Source organism: Protomyctophum parallelum, assembly GCF_964188405.1.
Source record: "Protomyctophum parallelum genome assembly, chromosome: 11".
In the NCBI taxonomy this organism is placed as follows: Eukaryota; Metazoa; Chordata; class Actinopteri; order Myctophiformes; family Myctophidae; genus Protomyctophum; species Protomyctophum parallelum.
In genome coordinates, this window is record NC_139707.1 from 27,814,487 (window position 1) to 27,837,579 (window position 23,093).

The 23,093-nt window shown below is 42.8% G+C and overlaps 1 protein-coding gene across 1 annotated transcript in view; it reads right to left on the minus strand.

Moving 5' to 3' along the window:
- Positions 1-4,667: 4,667 nt before the first annotated feature.
- lypd6 (LY6/PLAUR domain containing 6) overlaps positions 4,668-23,093 on the minus strand; it is a 48,891-nt gene continuing 30,465 nt past the window's right edge. The window contains exons 3-5 of the mRNA XM_083777043.1: positions 12,749-12,847; positions 10,530-10,660; positions 4,668-6,282 (exon numbers count right to left, since the gene is read on the minus strand). Coding sequence (XP_083633169.1) covers positions 6,115-6,282; positions 10,530-10,660; positions 12,749-12,847 — 398 coding nt within the window. The 3' untranslated portion in view covers positions 4,668-6,114. The remainder of the gene's footprint in view (positions 6,283-10,529; positions 10,661-12,748; positions 12,848-23,093) is intronic.

The window sequence follows — 23,093 nt, forward strand, 5'->3', positions numbered from 1 at the left end:
CTCAAATTTGATAGCACTATATTTCCAAAACTATGACACATTTCAAAGATTCCTTTTCAGGCAAACATGTCCACCGTAAGATGAACCTAAGTAGGCTAGAATTGGGTTGGTAGGTTTAAGTATGTAGGACTAGTAGCATGCCACAATTTGTGCTATTGCCATTGAGAACATTTCAAAGATAAATTTTCAGGCAAACATTTGAAAATCTATATATTTATAATAATCATGAATAACTTATAGATTTAACATTTGAAAATCATATTAAAATATTGGTAGGGTAGGGCAGGGTACCCCAATAGGCGGCCCGCGGGCCATTTGCGGCCCACAGAGCGCCCCCTTGTGGCCCATGAAAGATTTTTTTTTTTTTGTAAGGGTCCCAGATATAAATGGCATTGAATGGGGGTCAGTAGCCTATGCATGTCAAACTGGGCATCCTTTTCAAATGGGGTCTTGCCCTGAAAATGAATTTTCAGGGCAAGACCTCGACCTCGCGCGTGCAGACTCGGCCCCCAGCCTGGTACACTAGTCAAAATATGGCCCTTGAGGAAAATTAATTGGGGAACCCTGGGGTAGGGTATACTACTGGCCAATCTGGACTGGAGGGGCACACAAAGTCCAATCTGGGTGGGCATTTCCCGGCCCCCAATGCCCCCTGTAGAGCCGCCACTGAGCCCATGTGACAGGAAATGATAAGGATAAGCACAGGATAAGCATGGCAGCCATCATTCCAAGAGGAAGGACCGTCACCCCTGTGAAGTGGCCACTTGATTGCCTTCCCCCTAAACCAGTTGGTTTCAACATTTTTCCGGCAAAGGACCCTGTAGCTGAGAGAGACCCCCACTACATAGTTGTATATAACTGTGCTTCAGATTAAACGGTTTCATATATTTGATAAATAGCTTCATAGACTTGATGGCAGCACTACCAGCACTGCAGTGTTGTGTACATTAATGTTGTATTATTTATTTGTTTACACATTATCTTTTATATTAATGTTGAATCCATGTTAATGTGCATTTTCCTTTCAGAAACGTAACATAAACCATTCAGTATAACTCTTCACCGAAAATTGCTGTTCTACAAGCTCACAACGGGTGATGCATTGTGAGCTTGAAGAACTGCTATCTTATATGCGAATGTTCCCCCCAGAATAGGGAGCTATAGGGTTCAAGTGGTTAAGTTCTTATCACACAAAGATTTTGGTCCGTAAGTAAGTACCTCTGAGATTCCCCTGTGGGTCCGGGACTCCCCCTATTAAAAACCTCAGGTCAAGGAGCCCTTAGCTGAGAGAGATGAAGCAGGGACCCCCCCCACACACACACACACCCCATCACACACACCCACACTATATAAAATTAGGTTGCAGATTAAACTTTTTCATTAGCTTAATTCATAGACTTGTTTGACAGCAGTGTCATCAGTGTTGTATACATTAATATTTTGTTTACACCCTAAGGACATATAGGGCTGTATTTTGTGTGTCTTAAGTACCAGGTCTAATTCCCTAATTTGAGTAAACTAAAGACCTGGAGGCGTGATCAATGCTCTTTGGACACTCAGAATAGCCAAATGGCATTGATCACGTTTTCAGACATTTAAAGCACTTCATACTTAGTAAACTTGACTGTTGGCTCTGTGCTATTGGTTCGTCCCTTTTCTAGCGGTGCAAGCAACTACACTCCATCCATCCGTTGTCAATGTGTGTCTGTTAGTCGGTAGCAGCACGGTTACTGTGGCTACCGTCATGTGACATCATGTGGGTCTATACATTGTCATCAAACATCATCATCATGATAAAAGGTCACTTCATACGAGTGGGATTTTTTCCAAACCGTTATGCCAAAAACAGCCGATGTACAAGCCCTCAACGCCTCGCAGTGCGAGGCGTTGTGAGCTTGTAGATCGGCTATTTTCGAATCGATTGATAATAATTAATAATCTATAACACAAAGATTTGGCAGCCCCCCTTTAGTAACTCTGAGCACCCCCCTAAGGGTCCCGGACGGCGGACGCTCTGTTGAAGACCCCTGGCAGTAAATGAAAGGGACCTATAATCTTACACCAGATCAGCTCATATTGTTCTTAGATCTAGTGGAAACAACCACTTTGAACGTCAATGAATGTCAATTCTGTAAATTATGCTTTATAAAGCCCTAACCACACCAGAGGGTCACCATGCAACTCCTTGCATTATGCAACTACTATTCCCAATGGCAGTTGCAAGGAGTTGCATTGGTGTGGTATGTTTTGTTGCAAGGAGTTGCAAGTAGTTGCAACTGGTGTGGTTTGGGCCTCATAATCAGATTGTTTGTGGGTTTGACTGTCTTTTATTTGCTGATCAAAACACACACATTGTCTCATGATAAACAGTCTCATCTTCATCTTTAATATGAAGGTTCAAAGTATTCCACATCTATATGTACACATATTTACACACAAATGGCACATAGAAACAAATCTACATAATATTGGCACAAAACTGGCATGCAAAGGACTCATTGCCATTGAAGGCTGGACATGCACAAGCACATATTTCACAGGTTTGTATATAATGCTGGGTTAGAAATTCTTAGAATCAGCGAAGGCAACATGTGATGTTATTTTGGCTGTCAGATCATTAAAAATAAGTTTTTGTATTGAAAGCAAATATTGCCTGATGCAAAAGATAAGCTACGTCTCTAGCCCTTGACCGGTTCTAAAACAAAACTAACATTTACTGCACAGACTACACAAGGTAAAATGATTTACCTCTGTGAATCATGATGATTAACATGTTTCTTCCTGTCCACTGGCTTATGGTCTGCATGTGTGTGTGTGTGTGTGTGTGTGTGTGTGTTAGAGAGATACAGACAGCAGTGGTGGAAAGTAACCAAGTACATTTACTCAAGTACTGTATTTATACCAGTTTGAGGTACTTCTACTTTACTGGAGTATTTCCATTTTTACTAATCTAATCTAGCATCTTTAACATATTTCTACATTGATTGATTTTACCACCACTGACAAGAGAGAAAAAGACAATGAGAGACACAGAGAGAGAGACAGACAGACAGACAGACAGAGAGACGGACAAAGAGAGAGAGACAGAGGGGAAGTGACCAACCTCCACTGTGTCTCGGGCCATGAGCCTAAACAAATCATAAAGCCTTGAGAACAATAACACTGTAGTTGCAAACGCTGCACTTTCTCCCCCGGCCCCTCCTGACCGGAGGACCCGAGTCCTGGATGAGAAATGTGTCACCAGACAAATAGACACGTCAGAGAGCCCACCATGGCACGTGAATGGAAAACGTTGAATCGTTTAACAGCGAGAAGAAGTGCTCCGTCTATGGAGCACGTGTCAGTAACATGTACAGTAAGGCCTGAGGTCAGCTGACTTTCATGTGTTGTGTGTGTGCAGAGATTCTTCAGGGTAAGTATGTTCTTCCCAATAAGGTTTCCGTTAAAGGGCGGTTTTTCCTTTGCGTCGCAAAAATGCTTGCTCAGGGAACAACATCAGGTGTCTGCTCCGTATCACAGCTGTCAGACCGAAATCTTGTACTGCATGTCCAAAACCGTCCAAAAACCTTTCAGGATATTGTTGCTGTGTCGGGCAGAATCCTCCTCCGATCTTCACATTTTAACTTTTTGTTTCTTCCTAAATTAATGCTCTACTACTTGATACAGCGTCAAACAAAAGCATCAAAAGTAGCAAATCCACAAGCTCGAAATGTGGCACGAAGAGACATGTTTTGATCTTGTAGATCTGCTGCTTGTGAATTTGAATCCTGACAAGTAACAGTTTTGGACGCATGCACTTAAACTATGTGAGCAGAGCAAGGCCTTTGCATGTTTTCACCCCATTCCACAGCACATTTAACAGACAGCAGGCATTGTTGGAGTGGCCTCTATTTTGCATTGCTGGAAAATAATTTAAACTAAAATAGCACTGTACTATCTTTTTTCCCCCAGAACATTTTCCTTTTTTTTTTGAGGAAATCTATTTTTCCTCAAAATGTTCCACCACCTCATATGAAAAAGCTGAACGTTTTGATTGTTGCCAAGCATTCTTGTCCGGGTTCATAGAGGTACTTTCCACACTAGTTTGGAAAGGAAGAGAAATCCATTTATGTTGGCCTGCGTTCCAAATGGAACATGTGTGTGCATTAAAGGGGTAGTTCACTCAAAATGACTTTGGGTGAACTACTGTATCAATTACACACCCCATGAATCCTTGAATTCATGGAGATTTATTTGTTTGTGCCTCATTCCTGAGCAAATCATTTGATGACCAGGTAATCGGTCAGTATACTCATTGGATGAACAGGTCATCGGTCAGTATACTCATTCGATGACCGGTCATATAGACTTGCTGGTCATTAAAGTATTGGCTCAGAAATGTGACAAAACAAATAAATCTCTCCTTTAAACAACTTAAGCAGGGTATTTTGACTGGCCTGAAATCCAAGGCTAGTTCTCCACAAAAAAAAAAAAAGTTGATATTGTTAATAACAATGTCACCTTTTTAAATGGCCTATGTTATGTTTTTAGAAAAAACGGAACCAAAACAAGCTATATATTTCTTAATCAATTCACCCAAAAATATTATATTGACATAGAAATAAATTGGCCTAAGTCACATTGTCCTTTCATTTTCACTTTGAGATAGGCCAATATACTACTGATCCTTTTTATATTATATTATACTACTGAGACGGGGACAGCATATAGGTGATTTTACCAGAGGTTGCTGCAGTGTCATGGAGAGCTGATATAGGAAAGAAATATCCATCATTTTATGAAGGTGACGATGTGATGAATTACACTTGCATGAGGCTCTTAAATGGGTGTCATGTTCCAGCGTCAACCAGTAATGTGTCAGGAATGAGAAACACTCACAAGTTATTTCACGTTGCAGTTATTTCTTCTATCTTCTTCTATCCAGCTACGGGGAGTAATCTTATAGGTTTTCATAATCCCTTCCAGTGCTGCTACTCTGTGAGTCACTCACGGTACACATCAGATACATGCTGAAATAAAAACAGGTTTTAACATTCCACACATCTTCACATTTCTAGCATAATAACGACAGTTTATGTATAAAAATAAATACTATATATATTTACACATGTGTTCAATAAACACAAACATGGAATAATAATGACTCAAAAAATGTAACATCAACATTATAAAACGTGAAAGTCAGACAGAAAAAAAAACATTCTGGCTAGGGCAATGTTCTTCAAATCTTTCCTTATCGCCTAAAAATGTATGAAGCCCTTAAACTGACAAGTTCTAACCAGCCAAGACAAATTTCTAGGCTTACAGCTACCCCCACCCCATCTCACCCGTGACATGGCCTAGAGGCAGCATTGCCATGTCTGCTTATTCTAAGCAACTTTGGGCTCATTTTTCAGTAAAGTCACTTGTAAATAATTATTGGTAGTTGTTGTTGCGATTTTTTTGGGCTTGTCTCTAAAGTGTAGTTGCTTATGGTACTTGGGCTCGTTTCCTAAATGTTGTTTAAAGGTACGAAAAATCTTTTCATGGCGAAGACCCCCAAATGAATATGCATTTCTCTACGGACTCCCCCACCCAAAATATGGGCTTGTAAAATAATATCAGTCACGATGCGACACGTTGTGAGCTTGTAGATAGGCTATTTTCAAATAGCTGTGTGTGTGTGTGTGTGTGTGTGTGCTCATGTCACTTCTCCTCTTTCGTAGACCTGGTTGCTTGTTTCTCTCTCTGCAAGATCTGGCAACACTGCCTAGACAGAGGAACCCCAGTGGAGAGCTGTAACATTATACAGTCATGTTTATGATGTTTTATCCTTCAAAAGATCCATGGTGATAATGGCAGCATTTTCCAAAGTCAAGTACCACCGTGCACAGTGCTAAGTGCTCATTCTCCTGATAATCTACTTAAAACGTTTTTGAGGGGCTGTCAGTCCATCGCTTGAAATCCCTTTTAAAACATTTTTTAAAAAAGGAAGACAAAACCGTCCAAACTGGTACTGTAGTCAAGTCCTGAAAACCTGGAGAATAGGAGGTGTATAGGAGCCGGTCCTGCCCGAGAGAGAGAGGGTGACTCCGGCAACATCACAGACTTCCAAAGTTTGTCGTTGGTTAAGAGTTAAGTTGAGATGACCGCTGTGAGAGTGAGCAGACTGAATGTCAGTGCGTGGCTTTTGGAAAGCCCCGCGGCGCCACTGAGTGGCGAGGTGGTGGCGAAGATGGCCTCTGTCTGGTTCCAAGGCAGCGGGAGGTTACAGATATTCCCCTCGCAGCAGGCTGTACACACCTGGAGCAAAACACAGGAACAATCAATCAATCAAAATGTTAAGTGCCTGTGTCCACTTGTCTTTATTTTATGGCACTGCAATGTGACCGAGATCCTGTCCAGTAGTCTAAATCGTTGCCGTCAGCCAGAAACCTCTTATCTCCATAATATATGTTTTTTGTGTTTTTATGTACATTTACACCCTGCTACTGGATCATACTACAGTGTCACACAGAAGTAGTAGATTTATTTATTTTTAAGTAGCAACATTTCCCCAACAATATGTTTACAAGCACCAGTTGTGAGTAAAGCATTTGCCAACCAGGATTCATTTGGAATGTTCTTCCTATGACCTTGGACTGAAGGAGCACGCCTTTAAAATATAGGTTTCAAATAAACACGTTATAGTTTTACTAGCTGGACTGGACAAGTGGGTGTGTGTGGGTGTCCATGTGTCCGTCTGTGTACGATGACAAATTTAGCAGACACACTCCCTGGATGCCAACGATGAACCTCTGTCCCAAAATTTCCAGAACGGCCTGTTATAGCGCCACCAGGAGGCCGACTTTTGAAAAACACATTGTTGATTGTATTAATCATTACACACCATCTCTATAGTCATGTGTTCAAGACGTTGGCTTTTTGCCGTTTGCAGAATTGCAGGATTGGCCCGTTTTGAACAACAAGCCTCACAGACTTTCCTTCTAGGGTGAGGAATATATCCCACCCTTTTCACACTGTTATAGCGCCACCAACGGGTGGATTTTTGAAAAACATGCCTCAAATCATCCAATTACCATCCAAGGCATAAGAAGAAATGGCACCCTTTTCAAATTGGCCTATTATATCTAGTTATTAGTTAGACTGTAGTGTGTTGTCTTTGTTGCCGATTATGTTATTACATTTTGAACCATATCTTTCGCGGTTTAGGCATAACCCCTTATGCCTAAACTTATTAAGCATTTTTTGCCGTTTTGAAAAACATTGTAAAATTGTGAAAATAGCCAATCTACGCACATCAACGCATTTTGTAAGTTTAGGCATAAGGCATAAGGCTGTTTGCGCACATGCGTGCATATAATTACATTTTTATGTGCAGATTCTTCAGCGTATAATAATGTTCTGCCCAAGGTTTCTGTGTAGCTTTTCCTTTCCATCACAAAAATGCTTGCTATAGGAACAACATCATGTCTCTGCTACTTTTATTACTTTTGAAATTGAATCCTGAAAGTAACAGTTGGACATACATTATGAGGTTTCCACCCGACATATTAGATTTTTTTTTTTTTTAAATTCACCCATATGCAGATTTAAACACTTTCACTTTCAAAAATATCCGATCTAAACAAGCTCACAAAGCATTGCGCTGCAGCGCGTTGTAACCTTGTAGATCGGCTATCTTCCCTACTTCTACACAACACTTACTTGACAACAAAGTAGGGCATTAAATAACAAGACCTTCACACACCCGTGAGGGGCGCTCTTATCATCGTACATCATACTGTACTGTACATCAACTCATTCAATCACAATTTGGGACTAAAATAAATGATATATGAAAAAGATTCTTCTCTGTGTATCGCCAACTTGTTACTGAGAGTTGAGAATTGAAAGCCTAGTACAGTATTTATACACAACATATCAATGTTTGTGTTAGGGAATTTGTCGTATTTGTCTATTTGCTCAGACACTGACGTAAAATGATCCATTCATTGTAATTTAATGTTTGTGTAGGACGAAGTTTGTGGACGGACACTAAAAGCTGGATATAGGAGGGTAAAAAAAAAAGAAGTTGAATGACAATGACAATAATTAATTAATTATGTAAAATACGAATGGTAAATAAAGCGGACACCGCTGATTCCTTGTTGCCATTTGACAATAATCGTTTTGCATCAGGTCTTTAGTTCCCACTTCCCAGGCCCTTGGACTGACGTTCTGATCTGAAGCCCTGTAATTTCCTTCCTCCGCCCGTCCGTCCATCCTTAGTGAAGACTAGACACACATGTTTCAGCGAGGATTACAGTGACAGTGTCCAGGAAGAAGCCCCCAGTTAATACCCCCGTCTTCATCTTATCTGCTCCAAGCGCTTTGAAGGATCTGAAGGATTAACTAAACTGCCTGTTTAAGTGGTGCTGAAAGAGACTGGTGGGCACATCTTTACCCCGCATTAGTGTACTGTCCTGACCTGTACAGTACAGTACAGTACAGTACAGTACAGTACAGTACAGTACAGTACAGTACAGTACAGTACAGTACAGTACAGTACAGTACAGTACAGTACAGTACAGTACAGTACAGTACAGTACAGTACAGTACAGTACAAAAGAAAGTCAGACCATCTCTGGTTTATTTCCCGTATCTGTGTGGAGGAGTGAAAGTGAACACAACTTCGGAACGATTCTTTAGCCCCATGGTCAATGAACAAAATATTGGACCCAATCGTTCGTCACAAGTCACACAATCTTCCCAGTATTTTCATACTGAAATGGCTTTTTTCAGAGAGACAAATCAGGAGAAAATCTATTATATTATCGACCTTTCTCTGTTTCAGTAAGCAACACACTCTCGCGGGATCTAGCACCAGTAAACACTTTTTATTTTTTTGCGAGTAAGCAACACACTCTCGCGGGATCTAGCACCAGTAAACACTTCTGCCACTTCGGCCACTAGACAGCGCCCACTTAGGATTTAGTGTACCATTTCGCCTCTAGTGGCTCCAATTGGGATGGTCCATCTTTCTAACCAGTACCATAGATGGTTGAATTCTAATCTTAATCAACCATCTTTGGTACAGGTTCCTAATAGGGAGGAAATGGCTGTAGATTTGCTGATCCCGATGCCCCACCCCCGACACAAATGAGATAGATAGGTGCTTTATTCTTTATTAATTTTTCTATATTCTTTATATTTTTTTCTATACTTGATAATAGATGGGTTCAGAGATTGCTGACAATTGAGGGAAGACGTCACGTAATTATCTTCTGAATAGGGCTCAGTATTCCAGTGCTGGTAGGCAGCAGGCTCAGGATGGGTACCACAACCGCACAATAGATAGCAATGGAAAAACAAACTCTCTTGTTTGCCTTTCTCTCTTTAATCATGGAAACAATGGTAACTATTATTATTAAACTTATTATTATTATCGTGTCTCTGTCGGGTGGAAACAGTTTAAAAAATGTCAGGAATCAAATTCAAAAATAGAAAAGACAGCAGATCGACAAGCTCGAGCTTGTGCTAGTTTGTGTCACTGTGTGACGGTGTAGTGCGACGGTGTAGGGCGTTCATTTACGAAAAAGACAAAAACGTTACTTAAAATAAAGAGATGGGAGGTTTCTGCCCGACAGCAACAGTATTATAATAATTATTAGTAATGCTATAATAATAACTATCATGAATCTCTATTGTTGAATGTTAGCTGTAACTTGGTACCAAGTTCTTCTCTGTTCTACATAAGCTGTGGTAATGAAAAAGTATTTTCCCCCTCCAGCATATTGTGGAACAGGATCTCCTAAAAAAACATAAGCTTTCTGCTGAGGGAAACTCACACCACCACAACCAAACAGGTTGACCTCCCGCCAGACCATTAACACCAAAGACGCCGACCTCCTGTGTGCACTGACCTTTGGTTAATGCTATATTGTCAGATGGTACATCTACACTCAAATTCAGTAACTTTTCCTTTTTGAGTGGTGCAACCCCTCAAAGAAATATATAGACAGCTCCCGGTATGTGTGTTCCTGAGTCTGTCTGTCCCTGGGTCGGTCTGTCTGTCTGTCCAAGCACAGAAATAGCGTTTGTTTTGTTGCACAGCCTAACACACAGACAGGCCAGGGAGGAGGGCTTGCACAGTACCACTCACTTCAGACGGGTCTGATTCTCTCTCTCTAAAGAATAACTTGTATGGGCAGTCTCTGGCACAAGATATTTACAGATGGGGGTCCGCAGCCAAATCCATATCAATTTGCCGATAGGGAGATCCTTGACAGAAGTCTGAGAACCACTGCATTAGAGTTCACAGCACTTGAGCTCATCAAATGGGACGGAGAGTTGTCTTCTGTCTTTTGTCAAAACACGTCACTTCACCCCCGCGATCCGAGCATGTGGATCTGCTACTTTTGATGCTTTTGTATGCAACGCTGTAGTGTAGTATGATCAAGTATGGCGTTTTACATTACAAAACATAAATACAAAAAGTTAAGGTTTCTGCCCAGATAATGATATGTAAATTTAACTCTGGCGAGCATTGATTGGTCTACTCTGCTCACCTGGTTTCCTTCATGGTCCATGTGAGTGCACCCTGTGTAGAGACAGTCCTCCAGGGCGACGCAACGTTTTGTCACCGACACGCTGTCCCCCTCCATGTCCATCTTGTGGCGCGTGTAGCAATACCTGGCATCTGGCAAGGAAAACACACAATGTTCTCTAGAGCAGTGGTTCTAAACCAGTGGGTCCAGGGACCACCAGTGGTCCCTGAGGGGCTTCCAGGTGGGCCCCAGCTAAATGATGGGAGAGTTGGTAACCAAATGGAGCCTTATTAGATCTTTAACTCTTCAGTGTGTAAAATTAATTTGATGCTCTCAGGAGTTAAATTATTGTTAAACATCTGCATTACTTCATTTACAAGAAGTCTACTATACACAATCAGAGAATGTAGAATAATTGTAATTTTGATCAACGTTTGCCTGTTGTCTCTAATGGTACGTACCACATCAATAGTCAATACAGCATGGAATTGTGGACAAAATCGTATTCAACCATTCAAACAAAAATATTCATAGTTTTGGGTGGCTCAAATGCCCAATAAATAATGGGCCTATAGAGGCCATGCACTGTCTTTTTCTGTCCCTTTTTTTCTCCCTTTTTTGTCAGTTTATTATATTTGCTTATTATTTGAGTACAAAAAGGAAGGGCAATTCAACTTAAACTTTTTTGAATATTAGATATTTATTGTATGTATTAGACCCACTGTTGTTATTATTTCATGGATCTTGTTCCCTGAAACACACACACACACACACACACACACACACACACACACACACACACACACACACACACACACACACACACACACACACACACACACAATATAAATTCACCTCTAACACAATCCTTATGAGATTGAAACTTAAATTGACACAAAGAATGTTAATTTGATGCTAAGCTCCTAGTAAGCAGGGCCTTTTCATCTCAAATCAGGCTTGAGCTGAGCTTTTTTGCTACATAATATCATCTACACAATTTTATATCCGATGAATATGACTTTTGTCATGTACCGTTGAAACCTGAGGGAAATGTCGCTCATTGCATTGCAAACGTTACAGGGCAAACATTCCAATTTTTTTTTGTCAAGCCCCCGTATCTCTGACAATCTAAGAGTGTGTTTTTCCAAACAAAGAATGTGCTTTTCTTTATGAGCCAAGGCCAAGGAATACTCCGTCATTAATAGAGGAACTGTAAATCTCGCCCGGCAGCAGCGGTCACGACAGGCTGACTTTGGGCTGGCGCGTTTTTATCAGGACAGCTATTTATGAGCTAAACATGTCCACAGCTGGTGAAATATGTACAGGTACAGAGACCTCCACAGAATAAACAGTGTGTGCATGAATTTACAGCGGCTCATGGAGGCAAAGAATGTCGTATCTAAATACAAGAAGACAAGTGCTTGAGAGGCGAGGAAGAACAGAAAATACTATTGGATCCCAATTGGATGGAGTTGGCTCTGTGCTCCTTCTCCCCCCCCCCCTCTCTTCACAAAAAATAGCAGATCTACAAGCTTGTGGATCTGCTATTTTTGGCTAATGTTTCCCCCCCAGAATATGGATGGTGGGTTGTTCAACTTCATAAGAGTTGAACGACCCCACGTTAATCACTTGGACTCCAGCATCCCTGTTATTATGAGTGTGGGTAAAACATTTTTTAATTAACATTTTGTTGTTAATTAACAGTATGTTGTTAATACAATATAATTCATACAATCTGTATGGTAGAGTATGTTAATACAATATAAATTATACAATTTGTATGGTGGTAGAGTATGTTAATACAATATAGGCTATAACTTTACTATTTATTTTACATCTTTTAAATGATTTTCTTATTGCCTGTCGTGTTTCTTTTATATCTATTCCTTTGTACCTTGTATATGGACCCGAGCCCGCTAATAAAGATTGAATTGAATTATACAATCTGTATGGTAGAGTATGTTAATACAATATAACTTATTGATGTATTTCGTCTCCCTGCTCTTCTATTGAGACATTTAGAATAGATCATGTCAAAGGTCATGTCTCACGCGACACAGGATCTGATATGAATTTTGACCTGACGGTCAAGATAAAATGTATCCCCTGAGAAAGCATTACGGCTCTATTAGCTCAAAGGTAAACCAAAATAAACCAAGTTCAAATCCGGGGTAGAAGAGGAAAGTTACATGGTGCAGCTTTAAGATGGAGGTTATTTTGCCAACACTAGTCTTCATTACCTCGTGGGCAGTACAGGTCGGGCGCCCAGCGGTTGCACTCGTAGTTGTCGGGCGCGTCTTCACAGGTGAAGCACTTGAACCCGCCAGGGAACGGAGTGGCTGCGGAAAGAAACAACATTTTATTATCTTCAGCATATATCATATCAGCATATAAAAAATAAATTCCTTAAAAGCCAGGAAAACTGGGAGCGCATTCATTCACAAGAGGAAGGGGTTTGGGTTTCGTAGCATTGGGCCTCATGGGCATCTCGCCAGCAAACCTTTTAAAATGATCCGGATGAAAAGTACAGTAAATCCAAAACAACAATCCTCTTTCACAAAGTACACTGGATGCACTGGAATGTACTGTATGTACTGTAGCCTACAAGGGATTGTTTTAATGCCCTTCCGTCTTTTGATTTGCTGAAATGTACGGCTTTATATCCTGTACGAGAAATGATGGTGGTGATGGTGATAACTATGCCCGGGTCCACAGATTTATGATTGACTGATTGAATACTTAGTCAGAAATGTAAACAGCACGTAGTACAGTCAGACATAAAGGATAATGGATTGTTTCCATTGTGGTCCTACAGTATGAATTAAATTCATCAACATAGAATTACAAAAAAAGAAAAAACATAATACATGGCATCAATACAAACACTAAAGGAGAAAAGAGAAAAACAAACACTAAAGGAGAAAAGAGAAAAACGGTCAGTGAATGAAACCTCCTTCCGATGCAGGGAAATATTAGACTAGATTTATTTATCGATTGACATTTTCAACCTATGAGAGTCTAAGGTCTCATTACCCATGGTTCTTAGGATTTTCCTCTCAGACTTAGGTCACATTCTCACCTAATACTTCGGCAGACTCAGATCCGTATGGGCGGGGAAAGGGGATACTTGCATATTTAATTGGCTGCGGTTTGCCTTCACACTGTCATTCGCAGCAATTGGAAACGCAGCAGGGGGGACCTTTATCAATGTGTTCCATTCATAAACTATAGCCTACACAGTGAAATCTATGGTGATAAAATTACACTTTAACGTGCATGTGTCGTGCCGCCTGGGACCCCCCCCCCCCCCCCCTCTCTCTCTCTCTCTCTCTCTCTACGCACGCAGCCGCCACACACTGTTCTTTTGGGCATGGAGGCACAGCGCTGCATGAGCGCACTGATATAACTCCCCAGTCCCACACAGTGACAGCACTCCATGTTTACGGCACGCACAGACATTAGAATATTATGTAGGCTATAATACACTGCAGTGTTTTTATGTGTTTTCTTAAGCAATTGATTAATGTAGCCTACACGTCCTCATTTCGATCAGGGCTTCAGTCTCCTTATTCGACCACGTCTATCCACAGTAACGGGACATCTTTGCGCTGCGTAAAATATGCCTTAACCGTCTCCAACTGTGTTCAGCTCCTCACCCGCCACATTATGTTTGCTTCATTTCCTTTATTTACTGCGGATTGCATTCACACCTGCACCGAATCGTAGTCAAGTGCGATTCGAAGCGAAGCGAAACCCACGTTTTTGGACGGAGTAAAATGCGGTTATTTGCTGCGCATTAGGATTCGAATGAGCCTTCACACCTGCCAAACGAAGCGCACTTTCTGACAATGCGCAGCAGGATTCGTTTTAATCGCAGCAAAGCTCTCTGGTATGAATGCGACCTTAGAATTGCTCTCAACATGTACAAATGCAAAATCTAAGGTGCTTACCCGGCTGCCCCACTTTTCAGGTCGACATGAGTCCTAAAACCTGTAGGTCCGTAGTTTAATTTAAAAAAAAAGTTTTGATCCACTCTGTCTCAGAAATTCAGAATCTGTCATCCATCTTGGATCTCTCATCGATTGTAACCGCGCAACAGCGCCCCTGGCGGTCAGGGTTGCGCAGCCACTTGCACTCATTAGGGGAGACGAGGAGAGATCCAAGATGGATGACAGATTCCGAGACAGAGTGGATCAAAACCCTTTTTCTATTTTTTTCTTTTTTTTCTTTAATTTTTTTATCCCACGATTTTGTAACCCATTTTTCACCCCTGTGTCAATCATCTAATGTGATCCTGGGCTCTACAAACCCTACACCAACCTAGTCCCCATATATGGGGGACAAGGGGAGAGCAACGGACTTGAACTCATGCTTCCTTCATGCCTGAGTGTCCAAGTTGCTCCTTTACACCTGACAGGGCGGAGTTTCCCTGGTTGGACGTAGCGCGTGGAAGGAACACGTTATTCCAACCAGTTCCTTTTCCCTCCATCAGGCGCCCCGGCTGGCCAGGGGGAGGCAGTTTAGTGACCAGGATTACTGCATGTTTTTTGTGAGGGTACCTACCCTAGGGGACACGGGGAGAACATGCAAACTCCACACAGAAAGGCCCTTTCGCCAACCCCGCCTTCGGGTATGGGCACTGATGACACGGAGGAGGAAACACGCCGCCAGCACCCACAGCGTCCCGAGCGGGAATCGAACCCAGGACCTTCTAGCTGTGAGGCGACAGCACTACCAACTGTGCCACTGTGCCCCCAACACTTTTTTTAATTGAAAACTATGGACCCACAGGTTTTAAATGCAGGGCGCAATCCTACCCGAGAAGTTGGGCAGCCGGGTAAGCACCTTAGATTTTGCATTCGTACATGTTTTTTTTTTTTTTATACTGTTTTTATTAGGCATTTTTTGTATATGACAACTTCAGAATATCTTTGACAATAATAATGAGTTATTCAGTTATATAAAATGAAAGATAATGACAGGTAATGTAAATTCCACATACAATACATAATAAACTAGAAAAAGTGCCCTTCCGGGCACAGGTCTCCACCAGGTTATCCACAGATCCGTGCAGTTAGAGGTAAAAACACTTTTCGGCCAGTTATAGCGCCACCTTGAGGCTGAGTTGAAATTGTTCATGTGGCATTTCGTCCTCGGCCTAGTGGGAATGTGGGTGCACAATTTCACGGAAATCACGCGATGTGTTCATGATTTGCAGCATTTTGTTTGAAACTGAGCACTCCTGTGAACTTTGGAAGCCAATCTTAACCAATCAGGATGGAGTCTGATAAATCTGAAAGACCCGTTTCGTTGAATGGCTCTAGAGAGACTGTGTACCAATTTGCGTGATGTTTGGACAAAATCTGTAGGTGTACTGTGCAAAAACGTGTTTTGCACAAAGCGGCCTCCTGGTGGCGCTATAACAGGCCGTTCTGGAAAGTTTGGGGCAGAGGTTCATGGTTGGCATCCAGGGAGTGTGTGTGCAAAATATGGCATTGAAAAACTTGTTTTGCACAAAGCGGCCTCCTGGTGGCGCTATAACAGGCCGTTCTGGAAAGTTTGGGGCAGAGGTTCATGGTTGGCATCCAGGGAGTGTGTGTGCAAAATATGGCATCGACCGGGTTAACGGTGGCCGAGATTAGCTGTTCACGGACACACACACGGACACACACACACACGGACGGACGGAGTGCAAAACATACTCTCCCCACATGCCTTCGGCCTGGTGGAGACAAAAAGATATATAAATGTGATAAAAACGAAAAAACAAAAAAACAGTTGCATTCGTACATGTTGAGAGCAATTATAGGTCCGGGAGGAAAACCCTAAGAACCATGGTTAATGAGACGTTTTAACAGCGGGCGACAGCCAGACGAATTTTATGGAAGTGCATTATTTGTCTATGGGACCCGGCGACTAACGGCGACAGCAGGCGAATAGGCGATGGTCGAAAGTGGGCGGCGCAACGTCGCCCGAAAAGATCAAAATAATTCATCTTTTCGGGCGATAACGGGTGATTGGGCGATGTGTCGGCCGATGCACGCCCGCTGTTAAAACGTACTGTTAGACTCTCGTAGATTGAAAATGTCAGAAATTCAGAATCGATAAATACGAGAGTCTAAATCTTAGGCTAGGAATTTACATTTACCTCCCCTCGTTGTCTACTGATTGGTTTCTTTCAAAACTGGCCTGAAAAACATCAGAGTTTCACATCAGTGATTCTCAAACCTTTTTGGCTCAGGTCGACCCTGTAAATAACATTTTCATACATGTCCCCCCTAAATTATTTTGTTACTTTACAGCACCTTACATAACTTTAGGTCATATTACGCTGTGTAAATATGTAAATCTTTCCCCCTTAAGATACGGTATGTCGCGAGGTGAACTTGAGAGATTAGGGAGGACAGATTGTAAATAACTTTATTTAACTTTGTCTGACCACTTGAACCTCAGTATCTGGGTGGAACATTCACCAAAAAATAGCAGATCTACAGGTTTTGGTGAAGAGATTGGATTTACAGTAGATCAAAAAATAATGCATAGTAAGCAAACTGAAGTGAAGTGTCAAAGATTATCAAATAGTTCTGCGGCACCCCTGGACTTGCGTCACAGCACACACTTTGATAAACCCTGCTTTTGCATGGTGTCTAGATGGTAGAGCATTCCACATTTTGGTGGCAGAGTAGCTGAATGATAATTTCCCCATGTCTGTTCTATATATTTATTGGGGCGGTACCAGAAGGCAGAGTGCTGCTGCCTTCATTACACACTGGCCTCGTCTCCTCTACTATGCAAAGGGCCCCAAGAGATGGACATTGTCCATGGATGGTGACCATCTGCCAGGATCAAACGTTTGACGCTGTTAGTCTTTCCAATTTCGCACCATTACATTAATCTGATTGGCCCCTCTCTCTTCCACAGCACACACCCTCCTGCCCCCCTGTGACAGCTGTGGGTCTGCGGGTCACACAAACTTTCTTTCAGGTCCACAAAAGCCTGCCAATCAGGTTTGATCCTGCCTTGGCCAGACGGTGACCTCGTCCCTTTACCTCCCAGGAACTTCTGGCTTGTGGCTTTGCGTGTTGCCAGATCTTGCGAGAGAAATAAGCAACCGGGTCTAGGAAAACAAGCCCAAAAGAGTCTTTTTCCAAAGTCTCAAAATAAAATATGGAATATTTGGAAGAGTTTTGAAACATTCAAACTGCACAAATCTGGCACAAGGGCCCATTCATTTGGGGGTCCACATGAAAATATTTCAGAACCACTGGTTTAAATAATAATTAAAACAATTTGAAACAAGCCCCAAAAAAATGAACCCACAAATATTTACAAGCAACTTCACAGAAAAAAGCCCAAAGTCGCTTATACTAATAACATGGCAACACTGATGGCTTCTCGTCCTCGTCCCGTCCGTCCCCCCCCACTCCTCATCCATAGAACAAATAAGTGAAAGTTACACAAACACTAGAGTCTGTACACACAAACATGGACAGTAACAAAGTACATTTACTTGAGTACTGTAAATTCTTTGAGTATCTGTAATCTTACTTGAGAATTTGTTTTTTGGGAATACTTTCACTCCACTACATTTCAAAAGGAAGTATTAACCTATGTTACAGTATGTACTACTAACCCTACTTAAGCTGAATAAGCTTGAATAATAGCTAAAACAGCTCACAATGTGTCACATTGCATTACGCTTGTAGATCTTTTTTCCGTTTTCTTTCTTTTACATTTATGGGAAATGAAAGGACAGATATGTACAGTACACATGACGAAGGCCGCATATATCAAAATGTTGACAAATGTTCATACTGTACATATTTTTGGGAGCAATAAGAGACTTTAATTTAAGATTTGTGCGTGTACCTTCTATACACAAACAGACCACACACATTCACACGCAGAAAGGCACGCACGCCCACACACACGCACACGCCCACACACCCACAAATCCCCACTGGACAGACCAGAAGGGTGGCCTCTGGACTGCTATGGATATCTCCCAGAGAACCCCAGAAAGCCAAACCTGATACCAAGAATTCCACCCTTTGTTTCATGAAAGATCTTAAGTGGACTATGTGGGGTCTGAACCGCTCGGTTCTGAAGGCCAAGGTCGCTGACCTCAAACATGCCTTCATTCCAGGAGAGAGTTGTGTTGCTTCAGTCACTTACCACGCATGTCACAAACTGTCACAGCGTGTATCTTACACAAAGAAAAACATGTTTTTTTGTTATAAATGGTACAAAATGCATTGGTATTAGTGGAACCAATGTGATGTCTTACTGTACCACTCCTCCCGTTTACATTTCTGACTAATACAGTATTCAATCAATCAATCATGACACATACCTGGGGTCCGGGGACCCCCAGGTTTCCTTGAGCGGGTCCCTAGCTAAATGATTGAAGTCCAAATGGACCCTTAAGGGTCTGTAACGCTCATGTCCACCGGCTCCCTGGCTATCTGAAACTCTCAGATCTGAACGAACACCTCTAAGGGCAGCCGAAAGAAAGTGGCACAAGACAAAGCTACCAGATGACCTTTCCCACTTTCACTCACTCCTCTCTGCCTTCGCCCACTCAAATCCAATCCTGTACTTCTAACACAAGGAAGCTCTTCTCCACTTTCTCCTCCCTCCTTAAACCCCCTCCCCCCACTCAACCTTCATCCCTCACTGCTGATGTTTTTGTCAACTACTTCGAGAAGAAGGTTGATGATATCAGCAGCTCCTTTCCTCCCCTCCCACATGAAGTGGCATCTGACTCAACCAACACTAACCCCAACATACCATGCATGTCCTCCTTCTCTCCTCTTTCCCCAGATGAGGTTCTACAACTAGTAACATCATCTAGACCTACCACTTGTCCTCTTGACCCTGTCCCGTCTCCAATCTTCCAGACCATCGCACCTGATCTGCTCCCCTTCATCACCTCCATCATCAACACCTCAATAACCTCAGGCTGCGTCCCATCTGCCCTCAAGTCAGCCAGAGTAACACCACTCCTCAAGAAACCAACCCTTGACCCCTCAGATGTCAAGAACTACAGACCGGTATCACTCCTTTCATTTATTTCTAAAACCATTGAACGTGTTGTCTCCAACCAGCTCTCTCTCCATCTCTCACAGAACAATTTGCTGGATCCCAACCAGTCCGGATTCAAGAAGGCCCACTCCACAGAAACTGCCCTGCTGGCAGTCACAGAAGCACTACATGCTGCCCAAGCTGCTTCCCACTCTGCAGTACTGATTCTCCTAGACCTATCGGCAGCATTTGACACAGTGAACCACCAGCTGCTCCTAGACACCCTAGCGGATCTAGGCATCGGTGGAACGGCACTAAAGTGGTTCTCCTCCTACCTCACCGACCGGACCTACCAGGTTTCCTGGAAAGGTCTGTTATCATCCCCCCAAACCCTCCAAACTGGGGTCCCACAGGGATCTGTACTTGGTCCTCTCCTTTTCTCACTGTACACTAAATCCCTTGGCACTATCATCTCTGCTCACAATATATCCTATCACTGCTACGCCGATGACACACAACTGTTTCTATCCTTCCCCCCCTCTGCCACTCAGGTGGAAGAGCGCATCACTGCATGCCTGGCTGACATCTCACAGTGGATGTCCTCCAATCACCTCAAGCTGAACCCAGACAAGACTGAGCTTCTCTTCTTCCCAGCTAAGTCCTGCCCTATGCGGGAGCTAACTATCTCCGTAGACAACGCCCTGGTAACGTCTGTCCCAACAGCCAGGAATATCGGTGTTGTCCTGGACAGTCAGCTCTCGTTCAAAGCTCACATCACAGCTGTCACTCGATCCTGTAGGTTCACACTCTGTAACATACGACGAATTAGACCGTTCCTCACCCAGGAATCAGCCCAGCTCCTAATCCAGACAACAGTCTTGTCAAAACTCGACTATTGTAACTCCCTCCTTACTGGCCTACCAGCATGTGCACTTAAGCCTCTCCAGCTGATCCAAAATGCCGCAGCTCGCTTGGTCTTCAACCAGCCAAAAGTCTCCCCCCTGCTCCGCTCCCTCCACTGGCTCCCGGTCGCTGCCCGCACAGAATACAAAACTCTGATGCTGGCATTCAAAGCAACCAAAGGTATGGCTCCCCCTTATCTTGCAAGTATGATTGAACCCTACAAACCCTCCCTCACACTCAGATCAGCCAACGCAGGGAAGCTGGAAGTACCCTCACTAAAAACGCCGGGACAACGCTCCACACGTCCCAAACTCTTCTCCCTTCTGGCTCCAAAACTGTGGAATGCACTTCCCATTGCAGTCAGAACTGCAGCATCACTCCCAATCTTCCGCCGTAGTCTGAAAACCCACCTTTTCAGACTCCATCATGGCCCATAGCACTTATCCTACCCCCTTAGATAGCATTTCTGTAGACTTAGATAGCATTTGATACAGACTTATAGCATGTTATGCAGACAGCACTACAATTGCATTGTATATAGTCATAGCACGCCATAGTACATATGTATAGCATAGTAGTATAGATATATAGTTTATATGTATAGTCTTATAATATAGATATTCCACTGTTACTTTCTTAGCTTACGCATGTTTCATGATAAATGCTTTTTTGTGATGTATTCCCATGCTTTTTGTTCTTGCTTAATGTAAATCGCTCTGGATTAAGAGCGTCTGCTAAATGCCTAAATTGTAAATTGTAACAAAGAGGAGTGTACAAATGAAACAAAATGGACACTACGTGATTATGGGGGTCCATGGACTAATGCAGTGTGTCAAAGGTCCTTGAAATTCTGCATTTTTGATACACCTGCTTGATGTGATCTAAAACTGTGTATTGTCGCTGTCGGGAAGAAATGTATATTCTACATATTTGTACTACTTTTGTCATGTTTTTCCGTAAATTAACGCCCAACTTGACAGCGTCACACAAAAGTAACAAAAGTAGCAGATCTGCAAGCTCTTGTAGATCTGCCACTTTTTAATTTGAATCCTCAAAAGTAACAGTTTTGGACATACAGTATGAGTTTTCCACCTGAGAGAGAGAGAGAGAGAGAGAGAGAGAGAGAGAGAGAGAGAGAGAGAGAGAGAGGGAGAGGGAGAGAGATAATTTTGTGGAAAGCTGCCTTAGAAGTAACATGATCTAATTGACACTGGGGTCCAATTAGGGACCGGGGGTCCATGTCGGAACATTCCATCCCAGTCACGGGGGGACAGTCAGGGGGACAACAATCAATTATCTCTCAGCTATGGGGTCCGACGGTCATCCCATTACCACTGCACCACCTAGCCCAGTGGTTCTCAAATCTACAAGATCACAGTGCGTCACTTCGACCACGAGCTTGTACATGTGCTGCAAAAATATTGAAAAAGTTTGGATGCAGTGGTTCGTCTCAGGAAAGAAGTCCTCTAAAAAGGCTTAATGCTATTGGTAGAAAACCATCTCTTTTCTCCGCCAGGCCAAAGGCGGGGGCGAGACTATGTTTTCGTCCGTCCGATATGTACAGCGCTCTCCGGCACCGTTGTCCGATCGACGTGAAACTGTGCACGAACACTCCCTGGAGGCCAGAGCAGAACCTCTGGGCCTGTTATAGCACCACCAGGAGGCAGATCTTTTCAAATCATTTTTTTTTTTTTACATTACTCCAACTGATTTTGTGCAAACATCACGCCAATCTGTAGCCTACACATCATCTCTATAGTCATGTGATCAAGACGGATCTGATTGTTCACAGTCCATCCTGATTTGATAAGATTGGCTTCCAAAAGTTTGCAGGAGTAGTCTGTTTTGAACAAAATGCCTCAAATCATGAACGCCGCGTCCACACTTCCAATAGGCCTAAGAAGAAATTCCACACTTCCACATTTCCACATTTAAACAGTTTTTATATAACTAGTGTGACCAACACAGATCTGTCCGATTTTTCATATTCCATCGTGATTGGCTTCTAAAGTTAGCAGGAGTGGGAGTGGGCCATTTTGAACAAAATGCCTCAAATCTGAATGCCGTGAAAAAGGAAGAAATGCCACCTTACATTTTTCAAATCTGCCTCGATCATGGTGTGGCACAATGTATAAAAGAAGGCTTAAGTTGTTAAAAGACAATACAGGCATAATTATGAGTAATGGAACCTTTCTCTAGTGTTAGTTCTTTGTGCACTACAAAAACTGATATATATTTTTAACTCCGTCCTTCCTACTTATCATTGGGGACATAAGAGAGGCCTGGTGCTGTGGGCGGGGCTGAGGGGGCGGGACGGGACGGCGGGATGGGGGGGGACGGGGGGGTCACAAGGCAAAGGAACACGGGGTGAGGTTAACCCCGTAATGGTTGGCTATGCATGGATCCACATGAACACATACCACAGAACTTCAAAGACCTGGCCCGGGATGGGCGTGTGTGTGTGTGTGTGTGTGTGTGTGTGTGTGTGTGTGTGTGTGACACACACTCATGTGATGGAGAGATAGAGAGAGAGTGACGCTGTCTGTGTGCGTGCCTACGTCTGTGTGTGTTTGTGTGTCTCTGTGCTTTACATGAGCCCGCTGTGTGTGCGACGGACATGCGTGTGTAAGAGAGACAAGAGAGAGTTATTGTCTGTGT